The sequence below is a fragment of the Pieris rapae genome, chromosome 6 (assembly GCF_905147795.1).
Source record: "Pieris rapae chromosome 6, ilPieRapa1.1, whole genome shotgun sequence".
NCBI classification, from domain to species: domain Eukaryota; kingdom Metazoa; phylum Arthropoda; class Insecta; order Lepidoptera; family Pieridae; genus Pieris; species Pieris rapae.
The window spans coordinates 6,810,335-6,826,633 of NC_059514.1; the positions used below are offsets into that span (position 1 = coordinate 6,810,335).

Genomic DNA, 16,299 nt, shown 5'->3' on the forward strand with positions numbered 1-16,299 from the left:
GTTTTAAGAGGCCGTTTTTCGTCCTAAGCGTCACTACTCGTACATGTCCGTCACTCCCTGGATGTAAGTCAACCACTCGACCCAACGCCCACTTCCCAGGCGGTAAGTTATCTTCCTTGATGATAACTACGTCATTCATGTTAATGTTGTCTTGTGGTTTTCTCCATTTACTTCTCTTTGATAGTTGAGTAAGATATTCTGATCTCCACCTGTTCCATATATCTGTAAATATCTTTTGTGTTAGTTGCCATCTTGTACGCAAGTCTCTTTCTGTTTCATATATGGTGAGTGTTGGACCACATGCTAGGAAATGTGCAGGTGTTAGGAAGTCCAAGTCTTCTGGATCTTCTGTTAAAGGGCATAGAGGCCTTGAGTTCATACACGCCTCCAACTGAGCTAACAAAGTGCTGTACTCTTCAAATGTAAGTCTTGTTTCGCCAACTACTCGTTTCAGATGGTGTTTTAGGCTCTTCACAGCAGCTTCCCAAAGGCCTCCTGCAGACGGCCATGAAGGGGCGTTGAAGTGCCAAGTTATCCCCATTTCACTGATCTCTGATATGAAGTTTTGATCAAATTCTTGTTCTATCTTGTTTTTTAGTTCTGTATATTCTTGTTGTAGTACCTTGTTGGCATGTTGAAAGTTTGTGCCGTTGTCCGAATACAGATGGGCAGGTACTGATCGTCGTGCTGCCATCCTGCGCAAGGCTGCTAGAAAGGCTGAGGACGTAAGGTCCGAGACCAGTTCCAGATGCACGGCCTTGGTTACCATGCAAATGAAGACTGCAACGTAACCTTTCATGGTTTTGATGCCACGACCCTTGTTTGCCTTGATAAAAACGTGGCCTGTATAGTCTACCCCTGTGTGGTAGAATGGTCTCGATGGGTTTGTTCGAGCTGAGGGTAGATCTCCCATAATCTGATGGTTGTTGTTATTGTTATGCCTTTTACATTTCACACAGTTGCGGAGCCGTTTCTTGGTGGCTTGAATGCCGCCGAGAAGCCAGTATTTCCGTCTTAGAAAACTGGTTGTCATTCGAGCGCCGCCGTGAAAAGTGTCCTGGTGCGCCTGGTCGATGATGAGATCCGAAAAAAGCGTGTTTTTGTCGACAATTATGGGATGTTTCATATTGTATTCAATTTGAGCGTTTTTCAGCCGGCCTCCAACTCTTAAGATTCCTTGTTCATCTAAAATTGGGCACAAGCTGAATAGTTTGCTCTTACACGAAACTCCTTTCTTCTTTTTTAAATCTTCAATTTCATCTGCGAATTGCTCGTTTTGTACATATTTGATAATTATTGCTTCCGCTTCGTTTATATCAGTTACTGTTATGAAACCTGAGCTCTTTTTCCACGGTAGGCATTTTCGCACCCGTGCCAACACTCTTATTGCTTTTGCCAATGAGCTAAATTTGTTGAGTAGGTATCCTATAACGTCATAGCCTTCGCTTACTTGTGCGATGTGTACTTGTTTTTGTTTTTTCAACTCCAGCTCTGTAGTGGGGATGGGAATATCTTGCTTTTGCTCGTATGTAGGGAGCCATTCTGGGCCTCGCCACCAGAGATTGTGTTCCTGAAGTTGATTGATTGTTATTCCTCGGCTGGCGCAATCTGCTGGATTCTCTTGAGACCTGACATATCTCCAGCATTCCGACGGCATCGTGTCTGTTATCTGTGTCACACGATTGGCTACAAAAGCATTCCACTTGTTCGGTTCGCCATTGAGCCACCCTAAAACAACCATCGAATCGACCCAACCATAAATCTTGATGTTTTCGAAGGTGTTTAAGCATTCTTTGGTTTTGGCCATTAATCTTGATAGTAGCATCGCGCCACTAAGTTCCAAACGAGGAAGCGTAATATGTTTGTTCACAGGTACTAACTTGGACTTCCCTGCTATAGGTATAACATAAGTTCCGCCGTTGTAGCTTGTTTTGCAATATACCACACAAGCAAACGCTTTGATGCTTGCGTCGCAAAACCCGTGGAGCTCTACTTCGGAATTTTCTTGTGTTTTGAACCATCTTGGTATTTTGAATAGATCTAAATTGTGTAGATCGATCTTGATTTTCTGCCATTCAGCGGCAATCTCCTCGGACACTTGTTCGTCCCATTGTGCGTCTGATTTCCATGTTTCTTGGAATAATATTTTAAGTTTGGTGGTAATTGGTGTTAGCCATCCTAAAGGATCATAAATTCTGGACATGTCTGATAATAAATTCCTTTTTGTTGGTTTGTTTTCGGGCAGTTTTACTGGACTGAATATAAAATTATCATCCTTGGGATTCCAGCCTACTCCTAACGTTTTCGATGACTCAGCCTGCTTGAAGTCAAAGTTTTGTTGTTCATTTAACCTTTCTTGGAGTTCAGTTACATTGGATTTCCACTTCCTGAGATTAAATCCTCCCGCTCTTAAAAGTTTGATCATGTCCTGTTTTAATTGTTTAGCTTCATCCGTAGTATGCGCCCCGTGAACTAAGTCATCCATGTAAAATGAATTCTCTAAGATGTCAGGCGCAGAGCTGCCTTGATAATTCTTTCTCTCATCTTGGGCGAGTTGTTTGAGGGTCATCATTGCCAAATATGGGGCGACCTTGAACCCGTAGGTCAAGGTCACGAGCTGGTAATCTTGTAAAGGTTGTGATGGGTCATCTCTCCACACTATCCTCTGTAGTTGCTGATCATCGGGGTGCAACAATATTCCTCTATACATTTTCTCAATATCCGCAGTAAATGCATACTGATATTGTCTCCACTTGATTATGAGACACTGCAGATCCTGTTGTAAATTTGGACCCCGGCACATGAGGTCATTTAAGCTGTATTTTGTTGTTGTGGCTGACGCGGCATTGTACACTACGCGTAAAGGCGAGCTTGTCGATTCGCTACGTAATACGGCATGGTGAGGTAGATAACATGTAGGTAGCTGATTCGGTGTTTTGTTACACGGAATCATATGTCCAAGTGCAATGTACTCGTTCATAAATTGCTTATACTGTTTCGCAATCTCCGGTTGTTTTTGTAATTTTCTTTCTAAGTGGTAAAATTGTGCTACGGCTTTTGTCTTGGATTCGCCCAATTTTTCTTGATAGTCCTTTTTCATAGGTAACCTCACCTCGTATCGGCCATCATCTTTTCTTGTTGTGGATGATTTGTATAGCTCAATACACTCTTGATCTTCTAATGATAATTTTGATGACTCGGTTATTTCTTCTATCTCCCAAAACGACTGAATATCTTGTAAGTTGTTTAGAATAACATTGCAGTGAAACGTTTTGACATTCCCACTGAGTATCCAACCGAGCTTAGTTTGTTGCGCAGTCGGTAGATTTGCATTTGTTCTACAAATACCGTCCATAAGTATATCTGAGTATACGTCAGCTCCTAGTAATATATCTACAGGGCGACTATCATAAAACTCCGGGTCTGCTAACTTGATTTGGTCGAGGTACGACCAGTCTGGTTTTGAAAATGACGTACTTGGTAGATTTCTTATTAATTGATTCATGATGTAGGCGTCGGTTTCAAACTTGAAGTCGCCGACCGTTGATGCGCATTCTATGTTTATCAATCCTTTGCATGAACTTTCTTTCGCGCCTATTCCTGAAATGACGCCGACACATCGCTGTCGTGGAATTTTCAAAATCTGAGCTGCATTTTCAGATATAAGGGATGCTTGGGACCCTTGATCCAGGAGTGCTCGCATGGTATGATAGACTCCATTAACTGCTTTTACCTTGATTAGAGCAGTTGCAAGTAAAGTTTCAGAGCATTTGTTTTGCGACACGTGTGAACTTTGGACTTGTTCATTCGGTGCATTCACACTTGATTTTGCTTGTTGTGCGTTCGATGACGTAAACGCGTGGTGCAATAATGAATTGTGGTCTCTATTGCACTCCCGACACCTATTTTCAGAAATGCATGGTTTTCCTGTGTGTCTATGTAGGCAATTTGGACAAATTTCATTTTGCAGGACCGTCTTTTTCTTGAGATAAGCGGGCATGTTCAAGAATTTTTGGCAGAAATATATCCCATGATCATTGGTACTGCATATAGGGCACTTAAATATCGTTGTACGCGTAGTAGGTATGTGTTGTTTTATCGGTTTAGCGTTCGATACTAGGGCATTGTAATGGTGTGCGGGTTTTTGACTCGCGTGGTATTTTGATACGTTATTGTTGATGAGTGGTTTAGGTGTAGGGTTCTTCTGCTTTGATGTCTCCAAGGTAGTGAATTTCGTCTCTAGAAATTCCATGAAATCAGCTAATTTTGGTAACTCTCTCGGCTGTTTTAACGATTCCATGTAATCGTTATATAACTCGACATCTAATTTTTGAGACAAAAGGTATACTAGCAATGGATCCCAGGAAGTGATGTCTATTCCTAGGTTCTTGATGGCATTCAATGATTCGTTGGCTGTATCATGTAGCCTCTTGATGTTGCTGATGGATAAATGTTGCACAGTAGGTACATTCATGAGAGCACCGATAAGTGAAGTGAATATGAGCTTCTTGTTGTCATATCGATGCGCAAGGATCTCCCAACAGACAGAATAATTTTCTGAAGAAATATTAAGATGCTGTATTAAACGTTCTGCTTCTCCCTTGATTTTCCCTTTTAAAAACTGCATCTTTTGAGCGTTTGAAAGTGATGAGTTGTTGTGGATTGTTTCTGTAAATAAATCCTTGAAGGATACCCATTGCGAATAGTTCCCGTTAAATGATGGTATTTCTATTTTTGGGGTTGATTTTTCGACATGAGCGACTGACCACATTTTCTTGTTAATGGCCTTCTTCATTTTATTGTAATGAGACTCGTACTCGTTGAACTGTTGTTCATATTCTTGGTTAGACCCGCCAAGTTCGCTATCTAATTCCCAATGGAGGCTGTCGATAGCTGACCAACGGATCTGTAAGTTGCGCAGCACATCCTCAAACTCCCACTTCTCTGATACTGAGTCGAGGTCAACGCTGGTAACGGTTCTCATAAACGCCTTAAAATTGCTAGCTTGTTTTTTGAGCATATCCTCTGTTTTGCTGCTGGAGCCCCGGGACGTCGTTGGTTGAATCTGATCTTGGGCTTGCCTCGGCGCCACTGACGGGCTAGGCATAAAAGATGGTGGCTTTATAACTGGTGTCCCGGGCCTGTAACTCTGAATAGTCTCCCTGATTTTGATGTATTTATTCTTTACTTGCTCGTATTGTTGAGAAGTAAAGTAATTATGAGATTTATCTTCGCATGATAACAAATTGATATGGTTGTTGTGAAACTCGTTCCAATATTGGTCTAGAGTTTCCAATCGCTTCTTGATGTACTCCGGTGTCTTGCGGTCGGAACTATCCTTTTTGAAATTAGTGTAGAGTTGATCAATACCCCCTACCACCTGCTCTTGTGTAGCAATAATATCCTCCATCCTCAACATGATGATTTGAGTAGAAGATAAATAGGAAAGATCTTACTTGAATCAGACGTCTCCTGGTTTTGTGTGCACCTTGGTATGCACGCTCCCTGATGTCTTTCCGAGCTCCTTGATCAGCTCAGAAAGTGAATGCTGCTGCTTACTGTATATCTTGTGATACAGTAAAAATCCTCCTTAAGTGGCTGAGAACCACCACGTCACTTCACCGGAAACACTGACACGTATCCAGGTCACACGACGCGTGTTTTAGTCCCACCTGTTCGGAGGCTCGAAGGACCAATGTTCGGGTACTAGCCGATGATGATATTGTTGATAAATGAATAAACTGTATGTATAAATTTACAAGAGTTTATTGAGAGAAAATAATTACTTGTTACTATTTCTAAATGATAATGAGTGACGCGCGACGTGATTGATGTCTACAAACGTACTAAAAGTAATGAAATTAGGTTAAAGTGTAAAATGATGATGCGGCGAAATGATGTGCTGTGGCTGTGTGCGTGCCTTGCCCGTACATGTAGTTTTGACAATATTCCTATTACGCTGTATAAATATGACTTTGGCGTGTTTTCTGTCTAAATCCTCTTTACGTGTAATGTACCCTAATTTACAGCAAACAGACAAACAACCACTAATCCGCAACTCCTGTGCATTCAAGTAATTTTGTAACAAACAACCAACAAAAAATCTTAGTACTTTCAGGGTCGAAATTATTATCATCCATCCGACTAATCTAAAAAACATTAGCCAAAACATAATGATGTTTTAATAAAACATCATATATATAAAGATTATTCGGATAAATATCATCAGTATTGAAACTAAAAATGAATATGATCTATGTATTGTTGTGCGTGGGGGCGTGTTTTGTGGGGGCTGCTTTTGTAAGTATCTGTTTATTTATAAGTTCATTTTAATAATAACTACGTAGCGCTATAATTTTGGATATATAATTTTTCATTGATAATTTTATTTTATAAACCTATGGACTCATATCGTCGACTAACACCCAAACCCAATAACCTATCTCAATCCATTTTCGACCACCTGAGACATCTTAATTAATTAAAATATTGATATATTGTAAATAGCCGTCTGTTGATACAAGCTATCCATGGCAGGTCGGATCGGTGTATGTGGATGGACCTTTGTACGAAATTGACAGTTCACTGTTCCAATGTAATCTTAAGGTTTTAACTTACACCAGTTTTTAAAATAATTAAAGAGCTATTTGATATGTTTTAAACATAGACATATATATTTTAATATTTTAAATATTATTTTACGGTTACGTAATTAGCAAAGGAATTGCATTCTGTCCGATGACAAAAATGGATTGTCTTTGTAGGGTTTGGTTATTGGGATGCAGATAGGAGGTCGATCTACTGTCACAGCCTGATTGTGGATTAATTATTGGGTTCGGGTGTAAGGGTCTAAGGATTGACAGTTTTTTAAATATATTAACCGTCCCCGTACGAACAAAACATGACACACAGATAGAAACTGTACTTTAGATTCATTATTTATTGATACTAATTATTTACAATTTCATTCGCGCAACCGACAAACTCAACTAAATTATCTCTCTTTTGTATAACCAAAATTATACTTTGAAAGTGTTAAGGTATCTAAAATATTAGCAATTTATATTATCGAAATTATTAGTCTAAAAATTATCATAGGGAACCGAAGCAGATATAAAAGCATGGTTCTTGGAAAAAGCCATTGAGTGCAGTCAAGAACATACAGTCAACAGTGAAGAGATGAAGATGCTTAAGGACCATAAATTCCCAGAGAGCAACACTGCTAAGTGTCTTTTAGCGTGTGTCTTTAAAAAAGCCGAATGGGTGAGCTGTCCATCAATCGCTTAATATATATTACCGTGAAGGTTTTTGTTATAAAAATTTTTGTTTTGAAAAAAATTCTTATTAACGTATATAAAACAATATAATAATGTTTAATATAGACAAAAGGTCTTATACATAAACAATCGAAACCTAGAAGATGGTACAGGCTTCTGTAGTTTATGAATTCAAAGCTGTTGATTTATATGTTTAATCTAATCTCTCTTTTTTCTTGTTGTGTAGAAATTAAATTACCTAATAAATATTAGAAAATTCGAATTAATAAATAAGTTACAACTTCGTCTGATCTCAAAGGAAGAGACAGAAGTAAACCCAACAGAAAATTTACGGATTATATATATTAATATAAGTATTCTATTTGCAGATTGATGATAAAGGCATGTTCAACGAAGACAATGCTTACAAACTATCACTAAAAGAGTTTCCAGATGATAAAGAAAAACTAGCAAATGCTAAGAAATTATTTGGATTGTGCAAGACAGGTATAATAAATCTATAATATCACGCATTGTAATAGACCACAGAAACCTACAATTTAATCTACGAATGAAATATAGGTTTTATAAGATTTCTCATTTCACGTAAATAACACAACTGCATTTCTGTTGCATGAAACATTATGACTAATATTACACTTTCTCGTGGTGCTTTTTTCAGATTTAACTATCTAAGATCGGACTCTTTATGTCAGCTTTAGTTTTTGAGAAATAATTGAAACGCGTTTATTACGAAAAATTGTTTGTTTATCAATAAAACCGTTCGAAAAACTACGATTACTTCTTAAAGAATCTCTTCCATAAGATTTTCTTGATTGGCTTAGTTATCGAAGTCTGCTACTAATGCTCCAACAATAGAATCCCTTATGTAAGAATTTCAGTGACCCTGTTAACATTCATATATTTTCAGAAGTTCAAATATTTTGAATGTCTTGACCCTATGCCTTTTTCTTCACTCTGATTACCAAGGTAGTCAGGTAGTGTCTAAATGCCTGTGAACAATTACAATTACAACCAAACTGCTGAAAGTGTGAAAACATCAGTCGAATACGCTCCGCAGCTTTCATCCTTTTGTTTTCCAGAAGATTTTGTGCAGTCCAAACGAATTCATTCCAGGCATTTTTTCAAATTTGCAATTATAAGAGTTTCACCTTAATTCCATGCTACAGAAAAACAGTTTACTTGTGTTTCCCTACTGTAATAGTTATAATAACTTACGCAAAACGGACCAATTTCGAGTCTAGTTGCGGAAATTGAGCCCACCTATCAAATACCTAATAATACCTAATAGTTATAATATTTGAGATATTGCATAACCTAACAAATGGTTCATTTCGCGGTTACAACACATACAAAATAGACAAAAAAACTCAATATGTTAAAATGTACCACAATTTAGGTAAATGAATTAAGTTTGGTAACATTAAGCTCATCAGCTTTACAGTATTACATCACCGACAGGGCTAAGTCCTTTCAAACCAAAATATGTATCGTATTTTTCAGTGAACGATGAAAATTTCGAAGACGGAGCCAAAGGGTGTGAACGAGCTTCACTACTTGCTTCATGTTTAGTCAAAAACGCCGGACAGGTAAATATTTCGGTTTAGTGTACCTACGTTATTACACTACGTAAATTAATTTCAAACTATTTTCCTTTCAGAGCGGATTTCTTCTTCAGTAACATGATAATAAAACTGTTTAAATAAAGTAATCATTGTAATAACTGGTTTTTCTCATTATTAATTAGTTAAAATCGAGAATAAAATATCTCTATAATCATTATCGTAAAACGGTTGGCAGCAGAAAGTTACATCAAAACATTCTTTTGAACCTGTGTGAAACTATTTTAGCTCGTATTAAACGAATTTAATAATTGTTAACAATAAAGTATAAGTATCGAGTATCCTTAAGGATTACATAGTATAGAACTATAAATGGGAAATCGATCTTATATTTCAAAAGGATTAAGGAAATGAAAACGTATTCCCTGTTGGGTGTTCAAAAATATAATCTTCATATATGAAACAACAACTAAGCGATTCTTAAGGCAATTTCTTCCGAGCACCACCACTTTGTGGAACCAACTGCCCACTATTTCGTATTATTCTTAATACTTAGAGCGCACTGATTCTTAAATGGCCGGCAACGCGCTTGCGATCCTTCTGGCAGTGCGAGTGTCCATAGACGGCGGTGTTACTTAACATCAGGTTAGCCTACTGCCCGTCTGCATCATGTAAAAAAATTTAAACCCAATGTATAGTTATGTACATTGGGTACTCATTAAGGTACTATTAACCTGAAATAAAAGTGGTTAAAAACTAATCATTGGAAGTATATAGAAGTTTTCGAACTAATATTGTTTACTTTTAGTTCAAAAGTTAGTTATAGGAAATTTTATAATGAAACAAAAGTTTATATACTCAACAAATTTATTAAAAGACTTGATACACACAGTTTCTATACAAATTAGAGTTTGTGCAAATTATAAAAGGTATCTTATTGCACATTCATGGATAACATACACACTAGTATATTGGAAAACATCTTTAAATTTAAATTGTATACAAAAATTCACTGAAAAAACACCTAACTATACATATTGGATACAAAAATACTTCATACATTAAGTGATATTACAAAACTAGATATTTGATTTCAAAAACAAAATTTACAACCAAAAAGCGACAATATCGCAAAACTATGAAAATATCGTTATTCAAATTCCAATTGTTTTTCCTTGGCACAAATAAATAATCATATATTACATGGCAAGACTTATAAGAAAGACCAGCCTTATATTTCCATTAATATAATTCAAAATATTACTGGCCTTGGCAAAAGCAAAGATCTATTTCGACAATTTATATTTGTTAATTTTATGTATAAATAATTAATCTTAATGAGGTTTTGAGCAAAACTAAACCGAGGACGGTAAATGATTAAACAGAGACAGATTCTGTTTAATATATGTTTTAACATAATAACAAACAACAAACTACTTAAATATCTCACAACGGATTTGTTTCTTTAACGATCATATTAAATGTCGAATAAAGAAAAGTAAAAACCCGCCATTATATAATTTATACTAAACCGTGAGATTAAAACAATAGAGAAAATATAACGCTACAAAAAGGCCGGATGTTTTTGCGTTGCTGGCTTTTACAGTTATAGTTTTTTTGCGGAAAGAAAGAAGGTTCAGAATGATTCATGTTTCATTTGTTTAAATCTTCGTTATCAGTATTTAACTAAAAGGTGCTTATAACGTGTATGTATTAGTAAACATAATATTTTAATAAGGCCCAAAAAAATTCGTAGTCCTGCCATCGTATCTCTTATTTCCCACTTCATCATTGAAGGGTTTTGCTGCCGTTACGCGTATTGGCATTGTGAACCATTTTATTTCAACCACGAAATAATTATTATTTGCTTGTAAATAGTACTGGCAGTAAATGTAAAATAAAAAGCATTTCATATATATTTCTTTTTTTTGACGTTCATAAGTGTACATTGTGTTAGCTATATGAATAAATTATTTTTGACTTTGACTTTTGTTATCAATATTCATGCAAAGTACGAAGGGACTCGATAAATTTATTGATTAAAATTAAATTTTCCGTTAAAATATTTTAAGAGCTTTATAAAATCTCTATCGTTTTCTCTATTTATGGTGTTATGCAAACTAGACTAGTGAGGGTGAATGATTTCGGTGAAGATTTAATTATATAGCGGTCATTTAGCATACAACAGAATAAACAAACTATTTTTACTAGAACCAGAGATATTTAAATCTCTTTGGTATAAAAAATAACACGAAAAAAAATGATTTCGCTTTTTTTAACAGTAAGGTAACATTTCAGTTATTATACGATATGTTATTTAGGGCCCATTATTTTAATTTAACAATTCATAAAACATACTCTTAATATTTTTTTTTAACAAAAAAATAAGCCGACCGAAAAAGAATTCAGCTTTTATCGTAATTTTCCGCGATTCGTATTTTTTTGGACGATATTGGACTGAAATTGAAAAAGAAAACTTCATTGACCTCAAATCTCGAATCAACACAATGAATACGTTTTATTGATGTCTTTAATTATTGAATTATTAAATTCGCTAATATTATTATTAACTAACGATATTTGACGAATCGCGACTAAACTAATTTCCATAAAAAAACTGAATAGATGCGAATATTGTGAACGCGAATTTTCTTTGAAATAAAAAAAAAACGTAATTTCAAAATATCGTAATCTTATATTAAATCGTCTTTTTAACTCCCAAATGTATCGAGCAGTGTATAGACGTGTCTTTTGAAAACTAGTGCCATCTACGAAGACGCAATCTTTTCTAATTAAATAATATAGACATAACCTAGAACAGAGCTACAAAAGTGGTCCAAAATCAACGAATGTTCGTAGACAGCACTATTCCGAGAACTTCCTTACTGTATGAGGAGCTGAAGTCCTTGTAGATCCTGCTGTTATATGCTGTCATAGCTGTTGGGGTCCGGTGAACTCACAGGACCAGAACGGGCCGGCAACTTGAAGCCGTTGATAGCAAATGCCCAACCATCCTTAAATTAGTTTAATTTTAATTTTATGTAAGAATATTAGATAATCGGTTAGTAACATAAGCTATAAAACATCACGGTACAATAAAAAATGTACGCAAAAGAAACTTTTTTTGTTTTTGTAAGTTACCCTCAATTACTTTAGTTGAAGGTTGAAGGTTGGTCGATCAAAGGAACAACGGGTTCCAATTAAAAATTTGGACGAAATTTTACGATCATAGAGGACAGCTAGTTACATGTTTATACACAAAGTGCTAAACATAAAGAGAATTTAACTTACTCTGACAAGATTAGGTAGATCACTCCAAAAAGCTAGATTTGGTATGACTTCTAATCCAGTCGCTCCCATCAGGAATTTCTTGGTACAAATTCCGAGGACCAGATAGAAAATCACACAAGAGAAGAAAATAATTAGAAGTGTAGAACCGAGAGACCTTCCAGATTCTTCAATCACTTTTAGACATGCATGTCTTGAATAGAATGCTAGTACCTGAAACAGTATAATTATCACCTTAGAACACAACTTACTAACATTTTCTAATATTGTGAAAACAATGCAGATGAAATTACTGCAGGAAATTTCTGGATTATATAAGAAGTCAATAAACACACATCGATACAGATTAGCTAAAACTGCTATATATAAAGCTAGAATGAGGTCAAAATAGATTTAAAAATTACTTAATAGTATCTTTCTATAGACTCTGAATTACTAGTTATGCTATTTAAGACACATACAACTATATTATATAGTGTAAAACATATTAAGACATTTAAATGTTTCTTTTTTATAATAAGAACACTTTTAATACATAAGTTTTCCCCATTGCAATTTGATTTGCTTTTTATCCAAAACAGATGTTCTATTTAAGACACATATAACTATATTATATAGTGTAAAACATATTAAGACATTTAAATGTTTCTTTTTTATAATAAGAACACTTTTAATACATAAGTTTTCCCCATTGAAATTTGATTTGCTTTTTATCCAAAACAGATGTTCTATATACATTGATATTTGCACATGTGGCTCATGGATGAGTCTAAAATGAAAATACTCACTATTTTGTTAGGATCCATAAGAGAGATCACATTCAGTTCCCCTTCTGCTTCAGCACACACCAGCATCACTATAGTTGATCTAGTTAAATAAAACAGATTTAATGATTTGACATATTTTAAATAGTTTGTGATTATTATATTGAGTTTTATTTAAGTATATCTATTATAATCATTGTCTTCGTAAATCATGAAATAAAGCTTTCAAGATTTTTATATATAATCTAGAAGTATTTGTGAGAAAGTTAGATACATATTTGTCTCTGTTAAATATTTGTAGAGAAAATAAAGTAAATCAAAATAAAGGAGCAGAAAATATCTGCTCAAAATCTAAAATTTTTAATAGTAAAAATAATATGCCAGCAAAATATAAATTTTTTATTCATCTCTATGTGTGCATGTAAAATATTTCATATTATTTTTTAATCATTTTGAAATTAAAAACTCATGTATGAATTACTGTTCTTATATTATATTTATTTTAAACAGTAACACTTGAAAATCAAGGTCACCAAATAAAAATGTGGTCAAACCAGTTCCATTAGTCTCAATTGTATCAACAAAATATCTTTAATATATGCAAGTATAGTCATTGAACTAAATTTTTTAACATGTACCAAATACACTCTTCCAATCAAAATATTACTCTAATACAAAATATATATACTGTTTTAACTTTCTCAATTATTTAATGTCATGGTGGACAGAATAACTATGTAGTTTTTGTTTCTATTACACTATTATAAACTATGTAACAAAAAAGAAATAAACTAGAATACTCAAAATACTGTACTGTGTAATGAAAAATATACAGTGAAAATTTTTGCGATGGTGTAATTCAACTGGTTTTTTTATGCATAATGGAATAAGATTTACAAACTCCTACAACTTAACCAATTAATAAGTTTTACTAAGTCAAGTGTTATTTGTGAGAAGAAATAGTTTTACAATATGTGTAAGCATTTAAGTAATACTATGTCAAATAATGTTTCCTAAATGTCATGTAACCTTACTTATTTTAAGACAATACTGACAATCCCATTTCATCCATTGTTTAAAAAGATAATATTTATTTTTAAATATTTACTTAGTTAAATTACCTAAGCACATCCAGAAGTATATAAACTCTTAATATTATTATATTGGTGTGGAATAAGTTAAGTATAAAATTACAATTTTTATTTCAAGGTTGGTATTATATTGCAAATATCTTTCTTGATTTTCATTTAACTGTTCTTGTAATACCGGCTGGAAATTAATTTGGTTTGTTTGTTATAGAAACAAGTTTTAGTTCAAGTAAAAGTGTTTTATAATTGTTTGTTCCTTATTAACAAAATAGAGATATTTTACAGAGCCTACTTATATGTATTATATATTAAGTATATAAAAAAAATAATTGAAATTATTTATATGAAAATTAATGTTATATAGAATGTAAACTAAGTAACTTCCATTTAATGTCTGAAATAATGGTGTTATCATTGGATAATTATATATTTACCTGCTTGGATAAGTAAAGCTACATAATATTATAGGATATGGCTTGATAATGTTTTTAGAGTTAACCTAAAAACATGCCAAAAAAAACATTTTTTTTCAATTGATCATTATAACATCCATAATGTTTAAAAAAAGAGTTCAAAGTTAATTTAATTTGTTTTGATAAAATATTATATTAAATTACAAAGAATTAACTTACGATGGAATATTTGAGTAAATAATAGATTTTCCATCAGCACTAAAGGTTGATCCATTTGTATCTCCCATTTTTTCATAGGTGCCACCATCAGATAAAAATCCTTGTATTGTTGCATTATAGTTGAAGTGAGTTGATTGCCTACATAACTGAAATTTTAACATAAACCTGATGACTAAAAAACCTTAAAATATCATAGTATTTATAAACAAGCAGTGTTAGCATATAGACTTAAACATGTAATTCAAAAACCTAGGTTTGTGCACAAACAGATTTTTCTTTAGTACATTGATGCATATGCTCATAGTTTATACCTTTTGCTCATTACCTTTGTTAGGAAACTGGCATAGCATTTGTCTAACACAGTCGGCTGATAACTTGTCTTCCAAATCAAATAAAGCATGTGTTGGTCAGATCTGATTAGATGCTATTTGGCATGGCCAAGACCAAAATAGTGTTAGAGAGCCAATGGATTATTATTATATTTTAACACTTTACAGAGCCATGTTTGTGGATATTTATTTTATTATTCTGCACATAAGGCACAGATTATCCAGAACTAAAGGACTTCAGGTAAAACTAACATATAGTTAACATACATAATTAACATTTTCAACATGTTAAGTAAGTAGGTATATAAAAAATAATATTACATATGGATATTACGAAATGCTTACCGATAATGCGCTGTCGCAACCACCTGGTTTTGTGCTGTTAACACTTGGCGTAACATCGTAGCAAGGATGGTAGAAATATGTACTAAGAGCGTACTCAGCACCAGCCATTCTTAACTCATAAGTTTGAGTGGTGTAAAATGTGGCTTTAGCCGCAGGTGACAAATCTACGCCGGTCCCATTGGAATACTCGCAAGTGCAAGGCCCCTTTTTGACGCAGACATCTTGACCATGCACAATAGTCGAAATAATCGAGAAATATATTAATAAAATCCTAAACATTGAATTTAGCGATGTCATTGCGTTGTAATTTATATTAATAAACTACACGACGCAAATGTTTCGGTAATAGTTGCTTATTGAACAATAACTAACATTATTAACTTATACTCGGTAATTAATAAACCAATTACTAACAGCTTTCAAGAATTGAGAATTCTTTGCTTAATTACATGTAATAAATATTACTTGACTTAATAGTTTATTATTAAAATAGAAACATCAAAACTTCGCGTTAATGTAACTGCACAGAACACTAATCACTATTACTTCTAGCCGCAGGCGAAGTTGTAACTTAATACCATAATATTTTAAAGAACCATAGATTTTTTTTTTTTTTTTTTTTTTTTATTATGGCCCGCACGGTTTGTGCATTGTGGCCCAGGGTCAAAACAGGGAAACGGGTAAAAAAATAAATGTATCGGATGAAACGGAATTAGAGCGTTTTCACATTATCCGATCCGATATCGGTGTAGGACCCAATAACCGATATCCGATTAGCCGACACCATATGCTATTTTCACATATTTCCGACAAAATCGTTCCGATACGGCCATTTGCTCTATAAGCTTAGTGCGGGCAGGTCATCATGGCAGACTATGATAGAAAACTTTATTTGCTGTATCTATTATATTTGAGACGCAAAAAAAGATCTGTTCACAAACAGTATTGGATACATCCCATCGTGGAAGCTAGATATTCAGAGGGAGCTTTTTATACTCTTTTTAGCAAGCTACA

At 34.1% G+C, this 16,299-nt stretch overlaps 2 protein-coding genes across 2 annotated transcripts; one reads left to right on the top strand and one right to left on the bottom strand.

Moving 5' to 3' along the window:
- The first annotated feature begins 6,104 nt into the window (after positions 1-6,104).
- LOC110991363 (general odorant-binding protein 19d-like) lies at positions 6,105-8,985 on the top strand. The gene is made up of 5 exons (XM_045628604.1): positions 6,105-6,300; positions 7,099-7,263; positions 7,646-7,763; positions 8,781-8,866; positions 8,938-8,985. Exons 1-5 carry the CDS (start codon positions 6,244-6,246, stop codon positions 8,956-8,958), a joined length of 447 nt encoding a protein of 148 aa, XP_045484560.1. The 5' UTR covers positions 6,105-6,243; the 3' UTR covers positions 8,959-8,985.
- Positions 8,986-10,413: 1,428 nt separating this feature from the next.
- Positions 10,414-15,832, bottom strand: LOC110991342. The gene is made up of 5 exons (XM_022256677.2): positions 15,286-15,832; positions 14,612-14,757; positions 12,916-12,994; positions 12,131-12,340; positions 10,414-11,853 (listed from the first exon to the last, which is right to left on the bottom strand). Exons 1-5 carry the CDS (start codon positions 15,580-15,582, stop codon positions 11,761-11,763), a joined length of 825 nt encoding a protein of 274 aa, XP_022112369.1. The 5' UTR covers positions 15,583-15,832; the 3' UTR covers positions 10,414-11,760.
- Between the last annotated feature and the right edge of the window lie 467 nt (positions 15,833-16,299).